Genomic DNA, 24,214 nt, shown 5'->3' with positions numbered 1-24,214 from the left:
TGTTGCCAGTGTGGGTTTGAACGTTCTCGTGCTTGTAGGATGTGATACATGACTGCCCCGCTTGTGTAGTGTTTGGTAATAAAGCCATGGTTAGGCAGTGACTTCAGCAGCCAAGTGGGTTAGAGATCGAAACAAGTGGAGGCACATCTCTTTTCATTAGTGGACTAACTTGAGTTACTTTCTTTTCTAGTGGATAGAATTATCTATCTTGTAAAACTTACAATTTCTCTGAATATTAGCTTTAATGATTTATCCTAATTAAGAATCAACTGGCGCCAGGCCTTTAATCCCAGCACTCGGGAGCACTCGGGAGGCAGAGGCAGGCGGATCTATGTGAGTTCGAGGCCAGGCTGGACCGACAGCCTCCAAAACAATACAGAGAAACCCTGTCTCGTAAAAACCAAAAAAAAAAAAAAAAAAAAAAAAAAAAGAATCAACTGGTAAAGCTAAGATAATACATTAGGTTTTATCGTACAGATTATATATTATGGTCTTATGATCTTTCAATCTTGAGATTGTTTACTATCTCATTGTTATTAAACATGTAAAATTTAAATACAGAATCTAAAAAATTTAAGGTTTGGTGTAAAAATATGCTTTGCTTTCATTGTCCAAATATTTTAGGCACATTTAAAGCCATTTAGATCAGGTTTTGTTTTTTGTTTTTTGTTAAATTGGGCTTTTGAGATAAGATCTTGCCATGTAGTTCAGATTAGCTTCCAACATGTCATCTTCTTCCTCACCTTCCCAAGTATTGGGATTGTAGGCAGAAACTGGATGCCCAGTTATAATCAGTAGATTTGACAAAAATGACTCGATGCTCATTGAGTGCCATCCTTGCTATGATTCTGCTGTGGTGATGAAATACCACAACTTCAGGAGGAAAAGGTTGTCTGGCTTGCATATTCTAGATCACTGTCTACCAAGGGAAGCTGAGGCAGTGGACAGACAGAGTCTGCCTCCTGGTTTGCTCAGCCTGCTGTCCTGCACAGCTCAGGACCCTGCACAGGGGTGGTCCTACCCACATCCATGTCAGTGGGTGATCAAGAAAACCCCAAATGTGTGTCTGCAGACGAGTGTAATGTGTATTTTCTCAATCAGGGTTCCCTCTTCTCAGATGATCCTAGTCTGTGTCAAATTGGCATAAACATTAGCACAAGTGGGAAGTAACAAACTCAGTCATAGTTGGATTCGCATAAACAACAACAAAAAAGTGATTTTTGATTCCTACTAATAAAAACCTGTTCAAAAACTACTGAAAAATATACTGAAGAGGCAGAGGCAGGAGGATTCCTGTGTTTGAGGCCAGCTTGGTCTGTAAAGTTCTTTACAGAATTAACCTAATTGAAAAGTAATCAGAGTTAGCACCAAGTGTGTACTGAAGAGGCCAAAGCAGGAGAATTACCAAAGCCCAGGGTCTGAGGCCAGACTGGGCAGCAGTGGGTTGAGAACCTGATAGTGAGCTGAAATACACACCAGACACAGTGCGACTTCACACCAACACAGTGTAGCTGTGTGTGCGCAACAGAAAACAAGAACTTGTAAGACTGAAAAAACTGGAATTGCCCCACTCTGCTGGTAACTCACAAGATGGTGCAGTGCTGTTAGAGAAAAGGCCCATGGACGTTGAACACATGCCTCAGCCTAACCCCACAATTCCAGTCCAAGGGAAAAGAAGCACGTACTCAGCGGGGATAAGCACACAGGTGTAGAGAGCTGCACTGTTGACATACAACCCCATTGTCCAACAGAAACTCAGCACAAACTCCATCCAGGAGTTGGCATAGTTTTCAAGCACCTACTACAAGGTAGAGGGAACGCTGAGACAGTGAACTAAGTGAAAGAAGTTAGAAAAAGGTTGCATATTGTATGCTTCCATTTATAGTAAAGGTTCAGAGTATTAAAGGTACTAAATCTAAAAGCAAGTGTCTAAAGACTGGGGGATGAAGTGATGGGAAACCCAGTAAGTAGTATAGCATGAATAATAAAAACCCAGAGACAGATATTGGGGTTTAAGCTGAAGATCAGAAAAGCAAAGCAGCCACACACTAGAAAGTTCTTAACTATGAAATGTACAGACTGAAAAAAGGCAATCCTGCCTCCATGAATCCTCAGACTGAATGCCGCATGAGACCCTGAGCTCCTGTCTTACATGCCTCTGGGATTAAGGGTGTACACAACCACCATTAAGCCTCTATGGCTAACTAGTGTGGCTGCTAGGATTAAAGGTGTGTGCCACCACTGTCTGGCCCCTATGGCTGTGGCTAGCTTTACAGTCTGATCTTCAGGCAAGCTTTATCATCACAAAGTAGAGTTTTAAACAGATGAGATAGAAACTTGACAGCTACTTAAAGGACAGTGCTTTGAATGCACTAAAAACCACTGGATTGTGGGTTTTTTTTTTGGGGGTGGTGTTGGGGTGAAACCAAGGGCCTAAGGCGTGCTAATACTGAGTTACACTTCTAGCCAAAGTTTTCCCTGGCATTTTGTTAACCTTTTGCTTGCTTGTTTGTTTGAGTTTATTTGAAACAGTATTACTTTTATAGCCTTGAAACTAGGCTAGCCATGAATTTAGAGATATCCAACTGCTTCTGTTTTCCAAGTTTTGGGGTTATAGATGTGTGCTACCATGCCCAACCCAATTATTCATATTAAAAGCTTGAATTTAGGCCGGGCAGTGATAGTGCATGCCTTTAGTCCCAGCATTAGGGAGGCAGAGGCAGGCAGGCCAGCCTGGTCTACAAAAGCTAGTTCTAGGACAGTCTCCAAAGCCACGGAGAAACCCTGCCTCGAAAAACCAAAAAAAAAAAAAAAGCTTGAATTTAGGCCTTTATCCCAGCACTTGGGAGGCAGAGGCAATTGTCACTTACTTTGTACCCTTTGACCTGTTGTGAGTTTTGCAGTTAATCATTGTCCACTGCAGAGAGGAGCTTTTCTGACTGGAGCTGACGACAGCACCAGGCTTCAGACGGAGCCATGATTATCTGGGAAGCAGCTTCCTTATGAGAACTTAGAACTGCCTCAGCCACAGGCTCTTGGCCAGCAGACAATCTGTTTGTCTATTCCTGGGACTGGAGAAATGTTTATCAATTAAGAGCATGTACTGTTCTTCCAGAAGACCTGGATTCAGTTCCTAGCACTCAGCCTGGTAGCTCACAACCATCTGTAACTCCAGCCCTAGGGGATGGTAGATCCTCTTATGGCTTCTGTGGGCACTGCACACATGTCATGCACAGATACACATGAAGACAAACAATTAAAAATGAAATCTTTATACAGAAACGCGTGCGCACGCGCACACACACAGGCACACACACATATTGTGTATATATGTTCTTGAGTGTGGGTGCCAGCAGAAGACAAAAGAGGGTGCCAGGTTCCCCTGGAACTGGAGCTACAAGTGGTTGTGAGCTGCCTGATGTGGGTGCTGAGAACTGATCTTGGGTCCTATGAAAAAGCCATATCTTCCTATTACTATTTTTCTTAACTATTTGATTGCTGGGTGTGGTGATTCATGGCTTTAATCCCTGTACTTGGCAGGCAAAGGCAGGCAGATATATGTGAGTTTGAGGATAGCCTGTTCTACATAGCAAGCTCCAGTCCATCCAGGGCTACATAGTGATACCCTATACCCCCCAAAATTAGTTGTATTATATATTTTTAAATGTGTGTATGAGATTATAGCATTAGTTATAACATTTCCCCTTGTCTTTCTTCACTCCACACCTTCCCATATGCCCTTCCTTTCTCTTTCAATTTCATAGCCTCTTTTTTCATTAATTGTTGATATATACATATATCATATAAGTATGTTTATACATGTATATATTCCTAAATACATAGATACAACCTGCTCAGCCTGTGTAATGTTACTTGTTTGTATGGTTTCAAGGCTGACCATTTGGTGTGCTCTTCGCTGGGTAGAGGTGAGGCCTTTGAACCTCAGTGGCTTCTTGCCTGGCAGAGTTCCTTAGATTTGGTCTGTTAGTAATTTTTCAAGGTCTTTCATGTTCTGATTTTCTTTTAGTTGATATATGAATGTAGCAATTCCTCAATCTTGTCTTTAATCACTGATATTGAGCCTTCTGCTTTGTGATGTTTTAGTGAATGATTTTTTTTAAGTTTTATTTTATGTGGATTGGTGTTTTGCCTGAATGTATGTCTGTGTGAGGGTCAGATCTTGGAGTTACAGAGTTATGAGCCACCATGTGAGTAGTGCTGGGAATTGAACCACAGCCTTCTGGAAGAGCAGTCAGTGCTCTTAACTACAGAGTCATCTCTCCAGCCTCTAGTGAATGATTTAAAATTTTTTCTTTTTCACAATTTCCTCCCACTCGCCACACCTTAATCTCTGCTAAAGTTCTTGCCCAAGTTCCTGGATTTCTCATCCAAATTTTTAAAAAATTCTTCGAGAATTTTGTATGTGCTTTATCACATTTACATCCCTTCTTCCCTGTCCACTCAACTCTTCTTTTCTCTGCTCTCACTCCTTCCCTCCTACCCCAGCTGCTCTCCTCTCTCCTAAAAGCTCTTCATACCGGGGCTGGAGGTGTGTCTCAGGGTTAAGAGCACTGGCAACCTTCAGAGGACTGGGGTTCAGTTCCCAGCACCCACAAGGCAGCTCATAGCTGTTTGTAACTCCAGTTGCAGGGGATCTGACATCCTCACACCAATGCACACAAAATGAAGTTAAATAAATTATTAAAAACAAAACAAAAAAAACTCTTGCCAGGTGGTGGTGGTGGTGGTGGTGGTGGTAGTAGTGGTGGTGGTGGTGGTGGCGGTGGCGGCGCACGCCTTTAATCTCAGCACTTGGGAGGTGGATCTCTGTGAGTTCGAGACCACCCTGGTCTAAACAGCTAGTTCCAGGACAGCCTCCAAAGCCACAGAGAAACCCTGTCTTGAAAAACAAAAAACAAAAACAATATGTAACCAGTATGTATTGCCCAAATTATGTGTGGTCTCTCACTGGAGGGTGGTCATCTTCCCAGGGCCTGCAGTCTTAGAGGAACCTTTCTCAGCAGCTAACAATTGCTTGTTCCACAGCTGGGGTGAGGGGGTGGGACTGTGTTCCCAGCTTTCCTCTCCATGTTATTTGGTCTGGCTTGGGCTTGTACAGGACTTGTGCACACTATCACAACTGCTGAAGTTCGTAACTGCTCTGCTGTGCAAAGATGTTTCTTTGTAGTCGTTCCTCCTCTGGCTCCTGACACTGTTGCCGTCCTCTCTTACAATCGTGTTCTTTAGGGATGAGCCCTCTGCAGTCTCTTACTCTCTGCTCTGTTGTCAGTTGTGGGTCTCAGTGTTAATTACCATCTGCTGCAGTACGATAAGGGCTTCTCAGCTAAGGGCTGAGGGACGTAAAGGAGCACAGGAGGCAGTCAGGACGTGAGGTCCTCAGGCAGGTTACAGGGTTTATCCATGTTTTGATTATGTCTAAAGCGTTATTGATCTTTTTTAAACCCAGATCTTTCACTGGGTGGTGGTGGCGCACGCCTTTAATCCCGGTGCTCGGGAGGTGGTGGTGCACACCTTTAATCCCGGTGCTCGGGAGGTGGTGGTGCATGCCTTTAATCCCGGTGCTCGGGAGGTGGTGGTGCATGCCTTTAATCCCGGTGCTCGGGAGGCAAAGGCAGGTGGATCTCTGTGAGTTCAAGGCTAGTCTGGTCTATAAGAGCTAGTTAACTTGGAAGCAACCTAGATGTCCCTCACCCGAAGAGTGGATAGAGAAAATGTGGTACATCTACACAATGGAGTACTATTCAGCAGAAAAAAATAATGGAATCATGAGATTTGCAGGCAAATGGATGACACTAGAAGAAACCATCCTGAGTGAGGTAACGCAGTCACAAAAAGAGAAACATGGCATGTACTCTCTCATATATGGATTTTAGACATAGATCTGGGGAGTGCCAGCCTACAATCCTATGGCCAGAGAGTCTGGGAAACAGAAACTTCATTTAGTGGCTGCTTAAGTACTGAGCTGAACTCAAGAAAGCCAGTAACAGAGAGGGAGGACTGATGATCAAAGGGATTAAGACTGGGTTGGTTTAACCCCCAGAAACAGCTGACCAGACAAAGGTTAACTCTTGAATCCCAGGCATCAGCCTGGGAATCCAGCATGGGACTGATCAATACCCCCTGAATTTGGGTGTCAATGAGGAGGCCTAGGGAACCTATTTAGCCTTGGGCAGCAGATCAGTACCCATCCCAAGAATACACAGGGACTTTGGACTCCCATAGAACAATGTGAGGTGCACTCTCACCCTGAACTCTTGGGGAAGGGTCTAGGCCCTGCCCTATATGAAATGACAGACTATGGACACCCCCATGGAGGGCCTCACCCTCCCTGGGGGAATGAGGGGATAACGGGGGGGGGGGTTGGGGGGATGGCATGGGAGGAGGGGAGGGAATGGGAGCGGGACCTGGAACTGACTTGTGAAGCAACCTCGTTTCTTATCTAAATTTAAACTGGAAAAAAAAGAAAGTTATTTGAATGCATGTTAAACATTAATGTAATTTTTGAAAGGTTAAAAAAAAAAAAAAGAGCTAGTTCCAGGACAGCCTCCAAAGCTACAAAGAAACCCTGTCTCAAAAAACAAAAACAAACAAAAAAACTCTCTTTGAATTCTTTTCTATTTCAACCATTTTGGTATCTTTGTATTTCCTCTTGAAAAGTTGTGCATTCCCCTGAGCTATCTCCCTGGCCCAAGAATAGTTTCTAGTATAGTGAACAATAGTTTCTAGGATAGCCAACACATTGATTTAACTGTCAGAATTAGTCAGCTGAGCTTAGTTTAGATGATCCTAATTTTGTTGGCAACATCCAGAGAATAATAATCGGGAGCCAACTAAACATGTATGTCCTTCTCTCCATAAGACCTTATCAGGGTATTGACTTTAGCCACATCAATGTCACAGAGCTTCTTCACACCTGTTTGGTCTCTTGCTTGTTGGCCTTGACCTACATAGCAAGCACAAATGTGTTGTCTTATATTGTCTTCATTGCTGACTCGGTGGTCAGGGGCAATCAGATGATGGTTAGTGGTCAAGCTTGTCTCTCCTGGGTATTTGGGCTGCCTTCAGGGTTTGGGCCACTGGAAGGCGGGTGGCATGTAAGTCTTCTTTTTGTGACCGTGGCCGCCTTCCAGCACTGCTTTCTTGGTTTTCAAGACCTTTGCTTTGGCTGCAGCTTTAGGAGGGGCAGGAGCTTCCTTTGCTTTTGGCACCGTGTTGGCAAAGGATTGAATTTGCTTTCGTGCTCCATCACGCTGTGGCAGTTTGTTAGAATAATAATAAAACAAAAAGAAGTACCAGGAATATCTTACTGTATCATGTGTTTATCTTTTATTTTAGTTATCTTTTGTGTGTGGGTGCACATGTGTAATTGGACTGAGGCAAGAGGTCAGTCTTGGGTGTCATTTCTCAACATCTCTCCCTGGACCTGGAGCCCATAGACTCTGCTGGGCGGCTAGGGAGTCCAGGGAAGCATCTCTACTGAGGTTATAAGCATATTCCAATTCTACCACACCTGGCTCTTACATGGTACCGGGGATCCAATTCAGGTGCAACAAATACTGCCATCTAAGCTATTTTCCCAGCTCCTTCTCTAATGTTTATGATGCTGATTTATTTCTCTAGACAGAAACATGTCTAAATTTCCTTTAGATTTATAGAATTTTACTCATTATTAGAGATCCATGTAAATGCTTCCACTACAAAAAAGCCTCTTGTTTTTTTCCCCTATTCTACACAAATAATAGTTCTTTATTACTATGATCTATCTTTTACCTTTCTGTGGTATCCAGTTACAATATAGTTTTAGAATATACCATTTGATACTTATTTTCCTAAAATTTTATTCTCTTAAAAATAATTTGTTTTTGTCAGGCATGTTCACATGCCTTTAATCCTAGCACTAGGGAGGCAGAGGCAGGTGGATCTCTGAGTTAGAGGCCAACCTGGTCTACAGAGTGAGTTCCAGGATAGCCAGGGCTACACAGAAACCCTGTTTCAAAACAAGAGGGAAAAAAAGGGTGGGGTGGTAGTGGGAGATAGAAACACATAAATGACTGTTTAACTTAACCTATTCTTTCCTTTTCTATTGAATGTGTGTCCTTTTATATAACGCTGTATGGTGTATGTAGGGCAGTCTTTGTGATGTATTTGAAGTAATCTGAATGTACTTGTTGGATTAGATCTTATGTTTATGCAACAAGCTATAATAATTACAGCAGTTAGATTGTAACCATATATTCAAGAATTACCATGTTTGTTTGCTTATGAAGCGTGGTGCTGCAGGCAGAACATGGAGACTGGCCCAGATGTTTTTGTTTTATTTTCTTTAAGAAAGGGTACTACTTCTGTGTAGCCCTGGATGATCTGGAACTTGATACATACACATACATACATACATACATACATACATACATACATACATACATACATACATCTATGTATGTATGTAGATCAGGCTACCTCAAACTTGGAGTGATCCTCCTGCCTCTGGTCTCATTGAATGCCAAGATTATTGTAGGCATGTGCCACCAAACCTGGATGTTTACATTATTTAATTCTTCAACTTTGAATTTGAACATGGAGAATTGTTTTTGCCATAATAAAAAGAAACATTCTTTTATCTCTTAGCAAAAACTTATGTGCCTCATTCACTGCATGCATGCTTGTTTGTTGTTTGTTTTATTAAAGATAGGTTCTAACTGCGCAGCCTTAGCTGGTTTGGAATTTGTTGTGTAGACCAGGCTGGCCTCAAACTCATATATTTGCCTGCCTCTGCCCACCAAGTACTGAGATTAAAGGTGGAGAGGATCACACCAGGCCTTTATCACAGGGTGTGTGTGTGTGTGTGTGTGTGTGTGTGTGTGTGTACACACCTACGTCTGTAGCAACCGGGTGTGACTGTGTGGCCCATGCTGACTTTATACTTTTGCCTTAGTCTGAGTCTGAGGTTATGGGTGCTGACTTGAGTTTTTACACATTTACTGAATGTCGTATTTTTGTCTTGTAGAATGGAGATGTGTGCATTTCAATTCTTCATCCGCCTGTAGATGACCCACAGAGTGGAGAACTGCCCTCTGAAAGGTGGAATCCTACTCAGAATGTGAGGTAAGGTGGTTATATAAGAAATAATACTTACTGTGTTTTTTTCTGCTTCTTTCCACTCTGTGTGTGTGTGTGTGTGTGTGTGTGTGTGTCTGTCTGTCTGTCTGTCTGTCTATCATTCAGACATTGTTACTGTGTTGCCAAGATTGGCCTCAAACTCCTGGGCTCAAATAAACCTATTACTTCAACCTCCCAAACAGGACTATAGACACTTGCTACTCGAGTCTTGTTTGGGGTGTGTAGGGTGTAACATTTTGTTTGAAGCTGTGCAAAGAATCTTTCCTGTGTTTGATACCTTTCTAGCTAGAGCATGAAGATGTGTTGTAAGGGTTTTGCTTCAAATGGGTATCTTGGTGATTAGATGGCCAAGAAATGGTACAAAAACCAGAAATTTATTAGGGGGTGGGGTGAGAGACCACCTCTGAGCTTAGATGAGAGAGGCATGATTGGGCTGTGATGGCACAGGCTGGGGAGGCATGGAACATTCACAGAGGGAAATAGGAGACAGTGGTGACAGTGGGTCACATTGGTCTTAGTGGTACTCATTGAAGGCGGGGCATGGGTTGGGCAGTACCTGGTCTGGAATGTGGGTGATTCTTGGTTGACTACCAAGTGTGCCTGCATCACTTTGAAGTGAGCAGTGATGGTTGGGATTCTCACTTACCCCCAATGGGTTCTTATTATTACATTAAACTTTACTCTTCCGTAGACCCCATAACTCGTGTGTTTAAATAGTTTATTTTTTGTTATTTTTTTACATGTATGTATTGATTTAGGGGTGTGTATGTGTGTCATAGCTTGAGTGTTGAGATCAGAGGTCAGAGCTTGTAGAAGTCAGTTTTCTCTTCCTATCATGTAGATTCCAAGTACCCAGCTCTGCTAATCAGGCTTGACAGCAACCTCCTTACTTACTAACCCTCTTGTGGACCTCACCTGGCTGTTAGGCATGCCCAACTAGTTAGAATTTTGGTGAAGTAAGAAATATACTTTTGGCCAAGTGTGGTGGTGCACACCTGTAATTCCAGCACTCAGGAGGCAGAGGCAGGAAGATCTCTGAGTTTCAGACCAGCTTGGTTTGCATAGTACACAATCTCTCTGTGTAACCCAGTCTGGCTGTGAACTACTGTGATAGTCCTGCCTTAGGTATTAGCCATTATATTTGATAAGAAATAGACTTAACTATGGTATACCAAAGCTTTGTGTTTTTAATATTCAAGGTATTCGGTTTTTTTAGTAATTAATACTGTAGTCATTAGAGGAACCCTTAACATTTCTGGTTCTCTTATCTAAAAGCCCAGGGTAACACATTTATTAGTTGATGGAAACTATAAGTAGATGGACAAGGAGAGCTGCCGGAATGCTCAACTGCAGTTCACTAAAGAGCTTCTGGGGTGGGGGATGGGGTCAATTGTGAAATGACATTTTGCTATATTTTAGCAAAGAAATAAATTTCTTCCTCCTCCTCCTCCTCCTCCTTCTTCTTTTCCTTGTTTTTTGTTTTTTGAGACAGTGTTTTTTCTGTAGCATTGGAGGCTGTCCTGGAACTCTCTTTTAAGAACAGGCTGGCCTCGAACTCACAGAGATCCACCTGCCTCTCCCTCGCGAGTGCTGGAATTAAAGGCATGTGCCACCACCGCCTGGCAAGAAATACATTTCTTAATTCCTCAAATATCTTTCATTTGCCTATGGGGAGAATAGATACTAGCTGCCTATATACATAACAAGATACTTTATGTAATATCAAATTTAATACTAAATACATAAAAATAAGAATTAATTTAAACAACTTAGCTAAAATGCACCCTACTTGTTTTGAGAATAACCTATAGCAAATGCTGCACATAGGAGCTGTTTCTTTTTTGTGTGTGTTTTTGAGCAGAGTTTCTTTGTGTAAACCACCCAGAGTCAGAGTGGAGAGAAGGATGAGCTCTTTCTCCTAACACAGAGTGTCTGGCTGCTTTATGCAGCCTTGTTTGTTTTGGTGGTCTCTGAGCCATACCTTTTGGGCAAGCTCAGGTGTACAGCATTTGCTTTGTAACTTTCCACCTGCTCAGACCGCACATCCCTGTGCCCCACGTAGTTGGTGTGGGTCACTTCATTCAACAGAAGCTCTTCTCTGGGTGTCACACAGGAAGACTTTTGTACCTCATCTGCTTGGTTGTCTTTGAGATTAAAGTCAGGAAAGTGTCACCTCATGACTTACAACAGTAGGGAATGCTTTTCTTCTTTTTGTTTCTGTTATTTGTAGAGGCAGCGTTGTTGTTGTTTTTAAACAAGGTTTTACTGTGGAGCTCAATTGACCTCAATGGAGTCTTCCTGCCTCTCTCTCCCTAGTGCTGGGATTATAGTCTTGCACCATCACATATAGCTTGTGAAGGGGATTCTAAAGATAGATGGTGAGTTGCAGGTCTGTTTAAGGGTTACTTACGATACTGCATGTCTCACTGAGTAACTCTGACTGGCCTGAAGCTTGCTCTGTAGATCAGGTTTGCCTTGCATTTGCCGACCTCTGCCTCTGCCTCCCAAATGCTCAGCACACTGATGACACTGGAACACTGACTCTTGATATATAAGGCAGATAGGTGATCTTTTCTCTCACACCACTTTGATGCTAACTTTTCAGGGTTCTGTAGCTTGTCTGACTCGGGACTGGACTGAATCCAGCTTTAGGGTTGCTGTAGCAGGCCTGCAGCAAACTAGCATGGGAACTCCATGTCATCAGCTACAGCTGCTGCATGGCACTGGCATCGTATTCTCATGTGGTGGGGCTTCTTGTGCTCAGATCTGGACTATTCAGTACATTAGTGGGCATACGGTACAGTTGTGTGTAAGGGTCCTTTGTTACCTAAAGAATATAAAACCTTTAAGAGCTGACCCTGTACAGTTATAAGAGTTGACTAGAGCAATAAGCAAGAAAAAGTTCAGTTGTTGTCCACTAAAGTCTGATGCTTTTGCCATCCCTGAAGGGCAGGTAGCTAGCCTCCTTTCTGGAAGAAATCCAGAAACTCACCGGGCGTTGGTGATGAATGGTCCTTATGTCTCTTTCTAGTGGGAGAAACAACCTACCCTAGTTCTTGTTTTGGCCATAACTAAACTGAGACCATGGAGTTTGTCACACCCTGAGATGTGTGAAAAGAACTACTTGTTATCTCTCCTGTTTCCTATAGGGTAGGAAAGTGCTCTTGGTGGAGCCAAATGGATGGACCTAATCCAGCAGCCATAGTTACATATAGAGTTTATTCTATCTAGTCTTTTCTATAACCCACCAGAAAGGCAAAAAGCCAGGTCTGTTAGCATTTGCTGACAGAATAGGCACAGCTAAGGAGGAAAGTTACAGTTTCTCTTGTCCTAGGATTCTTTTAAACCCTACTTGTGGCAGGGAGCTTTTATTTGTTCCTTTGGTTTTTGTATATTGAGTACCAATCACAATTACCATTGCTTTTTTTTTTGCAAGTAGATATTTTATATATTTAAATTTGCTTCTTATTGAAAGTCAGGGTCTTTTGTAGTTAGTTCAGCTCAGCTAGGAGACTGCTATGTAGCTCTGGCTAGCTTGGAACTTAGAGCTCCTGATCCCACTGCCTTTTCCTTCCAGCTGCTTGGTGTGTGCCAGAGTGTGTCCCCAGAGCCCACAAGGACAGGTGGAAAAAGAGGATTGACTTCACAAAGTTGTCCCCCCGCCCCCCCCCGTCCCATATGCCATAGCATGCATGCAAACACACATACTTCTTGCAGTCATAAATTTTCTAAATTACTTTTTTGCTTACTTACCTTGGACAAGCCCCTAGATTTGATCTCCAGAAGCATGCCCACTTGCCCCCTCTCCAATCTTAGTTTTGTTATTTTTGAGACAAGGTTTTTCTGCATAGCCCTGGCTATCCTGTAACTCACTATGTAGGTCAGGGTGGCGGTTGATTTGAGTCTTAGTTTTTAAACTTTGTACTTTTGTGTATTTAACTTGGAAATCATTGTTTTTGCATCCTGTCCTAGGAATACATTATCAACTACAGTTCTAGCATTTCTCAGCAGGAATTATTAAAATGTCTTAGTTGCTTTAGCAGCATAAAGAAAAATTGCTTGTAGTATGTGAACCAGTTAAGTTACTGTATTTTTGCCACGTGTTGCCCTGTTTTCCCAGTTGGAACTGGATTCTTTGCTCAGATGTTCTTTTTTTATAAATCTATCAAGACAGGGTTTCTCTGTATTGCTTTGGAGGCTGTAGACCAGCCTGGTCTACAGAGTGAGTTCCAGGACAGCCTCCAAAGCCACAGAGAAACCCTGTCTCGAAAAACAAGCAAACAAAAAAGAATGAACTTTTTGCTTCACAAATGCTGTCTGGATGAATATATGTAGACTGGGGAGGGGGAAAAAGCTAGGCTGACTCTGTCTGCCTGTCTATCTGTCTATCTTTCTTGGAGCTAAGGTCTCACTGTGTAGTTTTGGCTGGCTTGGGTCTTGCTGTGTTCCTTAAACTCACAAAGATCTGTTTGTCTCTGCCTGAAAGTCTGCTGCCAGGCGTTGGTGGCGCACGCCTTTAATCCCAGCACTCGGGAGGCAGAGGCAGGCAGATCTCTGTGAGTTCGAGACCAGCCTGGTCTACAGAGTGAGTTCCAGGACAGCTTCTAAAACAATACAGAGAAACCCTGTCTCGAAAAACCAAAAGGAAGGAAGGAAAGAAAGAAAGAGAGACAGTCTACTATACCATGCCCAGGTGTTCTGAGAGACAGGGAGAGAGGAAGTGTGTATGTGTGTGGTATTTTAACTAGGGGATAGTTTTCATTGAAAATTGCTTTGTATGATTCAGAACAGTCATGACAGAAGCTTTGTCCTTACTCCTGTTAGGAAAAAGACTTCATCGACTCAAACATCTCGTTCCCTGCTTCCTTCCTTTGTAATTTTTTCTTTGGCTTATTTGTTTGAGGCGGGGTCTCACTCTGTCGCTCAGGCCTACCTACCTCTGCCTCAGGAGTGCTGAAATGACAGACTAGTACCGCCCTGCCTAGACACGTGACTGATGAAAATCAATCCATTTTATTTTTAGTTGTGCGTTTGTGCATCTTGGGGTGTGTGTGTGTGTGTTTGTGCATCTGTCCAAGTGTGTGTGTTGGTGCGTCTGTCTGAAGAGGCCCTCGGCTTCAGATCCCCAGGAGCTGGAGTTAACAGGCAGTTTCAAGCAGCCTGAGGTGGTAGCACCACATACCAAACTCAGGTCCCCTGCAAAATAGTGGGCACACTCTCCACCCCCAAAACAAATGGAAGAATTACTTTTTTAAAATATTCATTCTTTTCTCATATACTACATCCCAACTGCAGCTTCCCCTCCTTCTGCTCCTCCCGTTCCCTGCCATCCTCCCCACCATACCTGTTTCCCAGAAAAGAGCAAGAGTCCCAGGAACATCAACCAAACGCTGCACAAGATAAAATACGAATAGGCATAAACCCTCGTATCAGTGCTGGGTGCAGCAACCTAGTAGGAGGAAAAGGGTCCCAAGAGCAGACAAGAGTCAGACACCCCCAACTCCCACTGTCAGGGATCATACAAAAACATGCAGCTAGTAATCATGACATACATGCAGGACCTGGTGCAGACTGATTCAGACTCTGTGGTTGCCACTTCATCCTCCATGAGCCCTGCGTGGTTGATTCTGCAGAGCTGTGATCTCCAGTGTTTTGTTTTTTGTTTTTTGTTTTTTTTGAGACTGGCTGTCTGGCTGAACCTGAAGGCCACCGACTGAAATAGAAGGAGAAAGTTTCAGGGATCTGGGATTGCAGGCGCATATTGCCATGCTTGGCTCTTCTGTCCGGGTTCTAGGGATTAACGTTGGGTCTTCATGCTTGCATGGCCTGTGCTTTACCCACTGGGCCGTTTCCTCTGCTCCAAGAGCATCACTCATTTTATTATTATTATTATTATTATGAATACCACATCCTGCCTCTATGTATGTCTGCAAGCCAGAAGAGGGCACCAGATCTCATTATGGATGGTTGTGAGCCACCATGTGGTTGCTGGGCATTGAACTCAGGACCTCTGTTTTTGATCCCTCTGGCTCTCACAATTCTTCTCTCCTTCTTCTGTGGGATTCGTTGAGCTCCAAGGGGAGAGACCTGATGGACACCTCCAACCTGGACTCTCTCCATCTAATGTTTGGCTATGGGTCTGTGTATCTGATCATATCAGCTGCCACAGGAACCTCTCTGATGAAGACTGAGTTAGGTACTGACTTATGAATTGAGCAGAGTAACATTAGGAGTCATTTTACCGACTTCTTTTCTTTTTTCTTTTTTTTCCTAGTCATGTTTAGTTTTATTCTAGTTCTCTGGGCTATCCAGCCTCAGGTTCCTGCTCATCTAGGCAGTGTTGGGCATGGGCTCCCTCTTGTAATGTGGGCCTTGTAGGCAGGGTAGATTGTAGGCCAAAGGTTTCATGTCAGGGTTGGTATCCAAGTCCCCCCGCTAGAATCCTTGCCTGGTTACAGAAGATGGCTGGTTCAAGCTCCATTATTGAGTCTTCAGATATTCTAAGGAGTTTCCACACCACCCCCTAAATGCCCCACAATTGCAGTCACCTCTCCCGCCATCTCTTCCCCTCATCTGATCCCTCTATTCCCCCTGCCTTCCCACACCCAGTCAGTCCACCTGCAAAAATCTATTTCCCTTTCCCAGGAAGATTTATGCCCCTCCCACCAGGCCCTCCTTGTTACTTAGCCTCTCTGGGTCTGTGGATTGTATCATTAACCTTTACTTCACAACTAATATCCACTTATAAGTGAGTACATACCATGTTTGTCTTTCTGGGTCTAGGTTACTTCACTTAGGATGACTTTTCCTGGTTCTATTCATTTTCCTGCAAATTTCATGTCATTTTTTAAACAGTTGAGTAATGCTACATTGTGTAAATGTACCACATTTCCTGTACTCATTTTTCAGTTGAGGGACATCTAGGTTGTTTCTAGTTTCTGGTCAGTACTCATTTTTTTGTTTGTTTGTTTTTTATTTTTTGGTTTTTCGAGACAGTTTCTCTGTGGCTTTGGAGGCTGTCCCGGAACTCACTTTGTAGACCAGGCTGGCCTCGAACTCACAGAGATCCGCCTGCCTCTGCCTCCCGAGTGCTGGGATTAAAGGTGTGCGCCACCAACGCCCGGCTCTGGTCAGTACTCATTAAAGCCCATATAAACATAGTTGAGCAAGAGTCCTTGTGGTAGAATGGGGTGTCCTATACATATATGTCCAGGAGTGGTATAGCTGGGTCTTGAGATAGAGTGAGGCAGATTAATTTTCTGAGGAAGCACCATTGGTTTCTTTAATAGCTGTACAAGTTTGCACTCTCACCAGCGATGGAGGAGTGTTCCTCTCTGCCACATCGTCTCCAGCACCAGCTAGTGGTGTTGATCCTAGCCATTCTGACAGGTGTAAGAGAGAATCTCAAAGGAGTTTTGATTTGCGTTCACCTGATGGCTAAGGATGTTGAACATTTCTTTTTTTTTTTTTTTTTTTTTTTTTTTGGTTTTTCGAGACAGGGTTTCTCTGTGGCTTTGGAGGCTGTAGACCAGGCTGGCCTGGAACTCAGAGATCCGCCCGCCTCTGCCTTCCGAGTGCTGGGATTAAAGGCGTGCGCCACCAACGCCCGGCGAACATTTCTTTTAAGTGTTTCTCGACCATTTAAGATTCCAATGTTGGGAATTCTCTGTTTAGTTTTCAGTTGGATTATTTATAGGTTTATTGATGTCTCGTTTCTTGAATACACACACACACACACACACACACACACACACACACACACACACACACACACTCTTAGTCCTGTCAGATGTGGAGTTGGCAAAAATATTGTACCATTCTGTAGCCTGCCATTTTGTCCTGTTTTATGAGGTTTTAAGTTTTTAAAATTTTTTTATTTTTTGTCGTCTTTTTCCTTCCCAATTTGTATTCTCTTGACTTCATTCAGTTGGCTTTTGACCTAGCTAAGAATTCAAATACAATATTGAATAGAGAGTGGACATGCTTGTCTTGTTCCTGATTTTACTGGCATTTCTTTGAGTTCTCTCCATTTAATTTGATATTGGCTGTTGGCTTGCTGTATATTACTCTTTATTATATTTAAGTATGTCTTTTGTATCGCTGACCCTTTATCATGAAGGGGTGTTGAATTTTGTCAAAGACTTTTCAGCATCTAATGAGATGAACATGTGCTTTTTTCCCCCCCAAATTTTGTTTATATGTTAGATTTGTTGAACCATCTATATGGTGGATTTGTTGAACCATCTCTGCATCTCTGGGATGAAACCTACTTGGTCATGCTGGATGATCTTTTTTATGTGTTCTTGGATTTGGTTTATTAGGTGTTTTTGTTTTTGTTTTTTTTCCTGAGACAGGGTTTCTTTGTGTAGCCTCGACTGTTCTTAAAACTCACTTTGTAGACCAGGCTGGTCGTGAACTCACAGAGATCCACCTGCCTCTGTTTCCTGATTGCTGGGATTAAAGTTATGCACCACCAGTGCCCAGCTTTTTGGTGTGGGGGCTATTATTTTATTGAATATTTTTGCATCTATGTTCAAAAGGGAAATTGGTCTGTAATTCTTTTTCTTTCTTAAATCTTTGTGTGGTTTGGGTATCAGGGTGACTGTGACCTCATAAAATAAATTTCACAATGCTCCTTTTGTTTCTATTTTGTGGAATAATTTGAGGAGTGTTGGTATTAGCTCTTTTTTGAAAGTCTGGTAGAATTCTGTACTAAAAACATCTGGCCATGGGCTTTTTTGGTTAGGAAATTCTTAATGACTGCATCTATTTCCTTAGGGGTTATAGGTCTGTTTAAGTTTTTTTTTTCTGTTTATCTGATCATGATTTAATTTACCTGAGTGGTATCTATCGAGAAAATTATCCATTTATTTTAGATTTTCCAATTTTGTGGAGTACATGTTATGTCTCCCTCGTGTTCCTGATATTGTTAATCTGGATGCTCTCCAGATTGGATAAGGGTTTGACTATCTTAATGATTTCCTAAAAGAACTAACTCTTTGTTTCATTGATTCTTTTATTGTTCTGTTTTATTGATTTCAACCCTTGATTTGATTATTTTCTGGCATTTCCTCCTCTTGGGTGAGCTTGCTTTTTTTTTTTTTTTTTTTTTTTTGTTCTAGAGCTTTTAGGTGTGCTGTTAAGTTGCTTGTGTGAGATTTCCCCAAATTCTTCGTGTTGGCTCTTAGTGCTATGAATTTTCCTCTTAGTCCCATAAGTTTGGGTATGCTGTGCTTTCCATTTTCGTTGAATTCTAGGAAGTCTTTCATTTATTTCTGCCTTGACAGTTTTCATTCAGTAGAGAGATGTTGAGTTTCCATGAGTTTGTAGGCTTTCTCTTGTTTCCTGTTCTTGAAATCTAGATTTAATACATGGTGGTCTGATAGGATGCAAGAGGTTATTTCAACTTTCTTGTATCTGTTGATATTTGCTCTATGTGGTCAGTTTTGGAGAAGGTCCCATGAGATTCTAGGAAGAAGCTATGTTCTTTTGTGGAATGTTCTGTAGATATGTTAAGTCCTTTTGATTTATAGCCTCAGCTTGCGCCAGTTTCTGTCTAGTTTCCAGCTGGGTGACCTAGAGTCTTGTCTGAAGCCTCCCACTGCCAGTGTCTGGTGGCTAGTGTGTGGTGTGGGCTTTAGAGACGTTTCATTTACAAGTTTGGTTGTACCAGGCTTTTTCTTTTGGGCCATCAACCAGCTCCCAAATCATGACATGGAGACGAATTATTAGTTTTCAGTTCTCGGCCTAGCTTAGGCTCGCTTCTGACTAGCTCTTTCAACTAAAATTAAACGGTTTTTCTTTATCCACCTTTTGCCTCAGGACTTTTTACCTTTTTTTCTTTCTATCTTACTTTCCTGCTGTTTCTATGGCTGGCTGGCCCTAAGCATCTCTCTTTCTCCCTATCTTCTCCTCCTTCCTCACTTTCCTACTTTTTTCTTTTCTTTTCTTTTCTTTTTTTTTTTTGGTTTTTCGAGACAGGGTTTCTCTGTATTGCTTTGGACCCTGTCCTGGAACTCGCTCTGTAGACCAGGCTGGCCTCGAACTCACAGAGATCCACCTTACTCTGCCTCCCGAGTGCTGGATTAAAGGTGTGCACTACCAACGCCCAGCTACTTTTTCTATTCTCTCTGTCTGCCAGCCTCACCGGTCCCTAGCTATTGGCCATTCAGCTCTTTATTGGACCAGTCAGGTGCCTTGGCGGGGAAGGTGAAATAGCAACATTTTCTTTGCATAATTAAACAAATATAGCATAAGCAAATGTAACACATCTTTATATAGTTAAATATTTCACAACAGTGGGCACCCTTGCATTTGGGACATTGATATTAAGATTGAAAGGTCATCTTGATGGGTTTTTCCTTTGGTGAGTATGAAGTGTCCCTCTCTATCTCTTATTTTGAAGTTCATTTTGTTAGTTATTAGAATGGCTACACTAGCTTGCTTCTTAAGTCCATTTGCTTGGAAAATCTTTTCCCAACTCTTTCTTCTGAGGTAATGTCTATATTTCACATTGAGGTGTGTTTCTTGGATGCAGCAGAAGTATGGATTTTGTTTTTTAATCCGTTCTGTTAGTCTGTGTCTTTTTGCTGGGGAATTGAGTCATTGATATTGATACTGAGATATATCAATGATCAGTGATTGTTAGTTCCTGTTTCTTTGTTAGTGCATGCTTGACTTTGCTGGTGGGAAATGATTTCCTATGTTTTCATGGGTATAGTTAATCTTGTGTTGGAGTTTTCCTTCTAGTACCTTCTGAAGGGCTGAATTTGTGGATAGATAGTTTAAATTTGACTTATCATGGAATATCTTGTTTTTTTCATCTGTGGTGATTGAAAGTTTTACTGGATATAGTGGTCTGGGCTGGCATCTGTGGTCCCTTAGAGGAGTCTACAGGACATCTGCCCTTCTGGCTTTTAGAGTCTCCATTGAGAAGTTGGGCGTAATTCTTACAGGGTTGCTTTTATATGTTACTTGGTCTTTTTCCCTTACAGCTTTTAATATCATTTCTTTGTTGTGTATATTTACTGTTTTGATCATTATGCGATGAGGAGACTTTATCTTGTCCATCTATTTGTTGTTCTGTATGCGTCTTGTACCTTTATAGGCATGTATTTAGGTTAAGAAGCTTTACTTATATTATCTTGTTGAAAATATTTTCTGGGCCTTTGAGCTCAGATTCTTCTCCTCCTATTCCTGTTATTCTTAGGTTTGGTCTTTGCACAGTGTCCCAGATTTCCTGAGTTTTTTTTCCCCGAGACAGGGTTTCTCTGTGGCTTTGGAGGTTGTCCTGGAACTTGCTCTGTTAGATCAGGCTGGCCTGGAACTCACAGAGATCCACCTGCCTATGCCTCCCAAGTGCTGGGATTAAAGGCTTGAGCCACCAACACCCAACTCCTGAATGTTTTATGTCAGGAATTTCTTATATTTAACACTTCCTTTGACATATCTCATTTCTTCTATCGAATCTTCAATGCCTGAGATTTTCTTCCATCTCTTGTATTTTGTTGATGAAACTTGCCTTATAGTTCCTGTTTACTTTACCTAGAATTTTCATTCTTGAATTCCCTCAGTTTGTGTTTTTCTTATTGCTTTGATTTGAACTGTTTTGTTTCCTTCAACTCTATGTTGTTTTGTGTGTGTATGTGTGATTTTTTTTTAAGGAATTCATTTATTTCCTCTTTTTTTTTTTTTTCTTTATTTTTGTTTTTGAGACAGGGTTTCTCTGTATTGTTTTGGAGGCTGTCCTGGAACTCGCTTGGTAGTCCAGGCTGGTCTCGAATTTACAGAGATCTGCCTGCCTCTGCCTCCCAAGTGCTGGGATTAAAGGCCTGCGCCACCACTGCCTGGCTGTATTTCTTTTTTTTTTTTTTAAGTTACTCTTTTTCTTGGTTTCTTTACGGGATCTATTCATTTCCTCTTTAAGGATCTCTGCCATTTTCATAAAACTAGTTTTAAGAACGTTTTCTTGCACTTAAGCTGTTGGAATACTCATGGCCCTCTGTGGTAGGATAGCTGGGTTCTGTGGTACCATATTGCCTTGGCTGTTACTGTGCTCTTGTTCTGGCATCTAGGCTCTTTGGTTTGGGGTGATACAGGTTTAGGTGCCGATTTCTGAGTTTGTCTTTGTTGGATGGGTGTTTTATTCCTTGGTTTCTGTTTCCCTTCTGGTCTGTGTAGCCTGTGGTTGAGCGGGGGGGGGGGGGGAAGAGGTGTCTCCCCCTGAGTTGGGGTCTGGTGGTCTGATCCAGGAGGGTGTCTCTGCTTGGACTGGGCTGGGACAAGGGGATGATGATGAGGGGCATGTTGTCGAGGTTTGGGGGCACTGAGAGTCGGGGAGGTCTGCTGTCAGGCTGTCTACCTGGCGTTTTGGCAGCTAGAGTAAATTTACTGTGGGTGTATGTCTGGCATCTAAGAAAAATACGAGGACAGCTTGTTGGTCCTCCTATTGTCATGTTCATTCCTGCTATCAGAGTCGGGTCATCAGGCTTGGTGGCAAATCACTTTTACCTGCTGAACCATCTCACCAGCCCCCCCAAGCAAAACTTTTCATAAGCTTCAGATTTGTATCAGATAGTTTAAGGGAGAAAGCCTTTAAAAGTGTAATTTCTTTAAAAGCTGTACTTTGTGTTCTGAGCTCTTCCAGTGTCTTGCATATCCTTGGGGCAAAAAGAGAAGTTGTGGCTGGGTAAGCGAACTCCAGTCCTCACTCAGGGTCCCAGCACTCCCTGTGTAGATGAGGCCTTAGCAGAGACCAGCCAGACTTGTCACATCTGCAGCCCTCCTCAAAAACAGAAACAGCTGTCCTTGTGAACATGGCTTCTCATGGTGGATTCTTGTCTCCTTTTCAGGACTATCCTCTTAAGTGTAATCTCACTGCTTAATGAGCCCAACACCTTTTCCCCAGCCAATGTGGATGCTTCAGTTATGTTCAGGAAATGGAGGGACAGTAAAGGAAAAGACAAGGAGTACGCCGAGATTATTAGGTGAGTCAGACCATGTGCACTGGAACTCTGTTCACAACCAAACTTCAGTATCTTGTTACTTTAAAACAATGTCTCAGATTTATGGAGTAGGAACTTAATGGACTTAGCTATCAAAAGAGAATCCACTACAGAAACAAAAACACAGCAAAAAAGAAAGCAGTGCAAACTCTGGGGGGCTCGTTTGTCTTGGGGTAGGCCACTTTAAACCAGGCTGGCCTTGAACACAGAGATGTAGCCTCTGCCTCTGCAGTACTGGGATCATAGTGTACAGCACTGTGACCTGCTTGTTTCCAGTGGTAATTAATGTTAACGGTGAAGGTATAGAAGCTACAGGGACATGCGTGGCAGAGCCTGGCAACAAAGGAAGTTTCCAGGGAGCGGTGTTTTCAGTTTTCCAGTCCCCCACCCATCCCGATGACTTTGGAAAGAAACTATCGTACACTTAATAGTCAGCATCTGCTGGGCAGCTACTGCTCTGCCATTCCATCACCAAGTAATGAAACACTGAGGCGCACAGGCATCTGTTCTAGTGACTGTACCTTCCAGTAGGAAGCAAGCACAGGGGAGGCCATAGCATGTGTGAAGGAGGTAGAATGTTTGCTACATGCCCTTGGTTTGATTCCTGGCACCCCCTTCAAGCCTGAGTTCAGGAACCACATAAAAAGCCAGTAGTGCATATGCACCTGCATCCCTGAGCCCTTACCAGAGATGGGTAATTTTCAAATGCTGTGGGTTATACTAACCTCACCCATGCAGTGGTGAATAAGGCTGGAGTGTTAATTAAACAAGGACCCTCCACACATAAGCTGGTACCTGGGGGTGAGAGCCTGGTGTGGTGCAGGCTAGGCTGGCCTTTCCATCTGGAGTTTGCAGTGAGTGATGAGAATCTTGACCAAAGTCATTTACAAAGTCTGTCTTCAAAACAGATGCTTAATTCAAGTATGATGGCTTTTGCTCATATTCCCAGCATGAGGAGACTTAAGGCCAGTGTGGGTTATGAAACCCTCACAAAACACAACAAAAGCAGACTTCCACAAACATTCTGTCATCCCATTCTTCAGGAAACAGGTCTCGGCGACTAAGGCTGAAGCAGAGAAGGACGGAGTGAAGGTCCCCACAACCCTGGCAGAATACTGCATCAAAACTAAAGTGCCTTCCAATGACAACAGCTCAGATTTGCTTTATGACGACTTGTATGACGACGACATTGATGATGAAGATGAGGAGGAAGAAGATGCCGACTGTTATGATGATGATGATTCTGGGAACGAGGAATCGTGACATGGTCCTTCAGGACCCTGTACTGCCCTGACGTCTCAGGCCAAAGGGAGGGAGCAAGTGGGGATCTATGGTGGCCCCTCAGCGAAGACTTTACTCATGGGGTGGGACACACACAGCTCCTGCTGACTGCCCTGCGGATCTCAGTTTGCTCCTTTTTATGGACTTTTACTGGAGAGAAAGCACCCCCACAGAATGTCTGAGTTCTCGAATTCTTCACCCTTCCATCACTGTATTGATTCTTTTTAAACAGACACCACCGCCCTGAAACTCCCACCTCACTTCATCTCTGCAGAATGTCCACAGCAAAACACGTTTGTTTGTTTGTTTGTAGATTCTTGAAGAATTAGTCTCTTTAAGACATCAATGTGTTTAAAGCTGGGAACCCACTGGGAGTCCACAAGTGCTGCATATATTGGGTAGCAAAAGGAAACGGGGGGGGGGGGGGAACATAAAACCAAAAAAAAAAAACAAAAAACAAAACAAAACCCACAAAACAAACTTCAAAAAAAAAAAAAGAAAGAAAAAAAAAAAAGCCAATTTGCCAAGGGTTAGCTGCTCCTTCCATTAGTGCGTGTGCGTTGGTTCAGCCCCGTGTGGTGACTTTGTTCCTTTCCCTTCCTGAGGCTGGGATGCGGTGGGCAGCAGGGACTTCCTTCCTCTTGCTAAGCCTGATGAATGTGCTGCTTCTGCCTCTATGACATCATCCCAACATGGAGGCTACAGCTACTCTGAGGAGAGAAATCAGATTTTGTTTTTTGGAATCGATTGGGATCTAAAGCCTGAAATAAATATTCATACTTTACATAGAA

General features: G+C 42.8%; 1 protein-coding gene across 2 annotated transcripts in view; it reads left to right on the top strand.

The window, feature by feature from the left end:
• Ube2r2 (ubiquitin conjugating enzyme E2 R2) overlaps positions 1 to 24,214 on the top strand; it is a 61,008-nt gene extending 36,794 nt beyond the window's left edge. For both annotated transcript variants that reach the window (XM_040740080.1, XM_005078854.4), the window contains 3 exons: positions 9,026 to 9,123; positions 21,990 to 22,124; positions 23,186 to 24,214. In XM_040740080.1, the coding sequence (XP_040596014.1) occupies positions 9,026 to 9,123; positions 21,990 to 22,124; positions 23,186 to 23,405 (453 nt within the window). In that variant the 3' untranslated portion in view covers positions 23,406 to 24,214. The remainder of the gene's footprint in view (positions 1 to 9,025; positions 9,124 to 21,989; positions 22,125 to 23,185) is intronic.

Source organism: Mesocricetus auratus, unplaced genomic scaffold (assembly GCF_017639785.1).
Source record: "Mesocricetus auratus isolate SY011 unplaced genomic scaffold, BCM_Maur_2.0 Super-Scaffold_6730, whole genome shotgun sequence".
Lineage (NCBI taxonomy): Eukaryota > Metazoa > Chordata > Mammalia > Rodentia > Cricetidae > Mesocricetus > Mesocricetus auratus.
The sequence above is the reverse complement of the archived record's forward strand: the minus strand, read 5'-3'. Positions and strand labels throughout refer to the sequence as shown.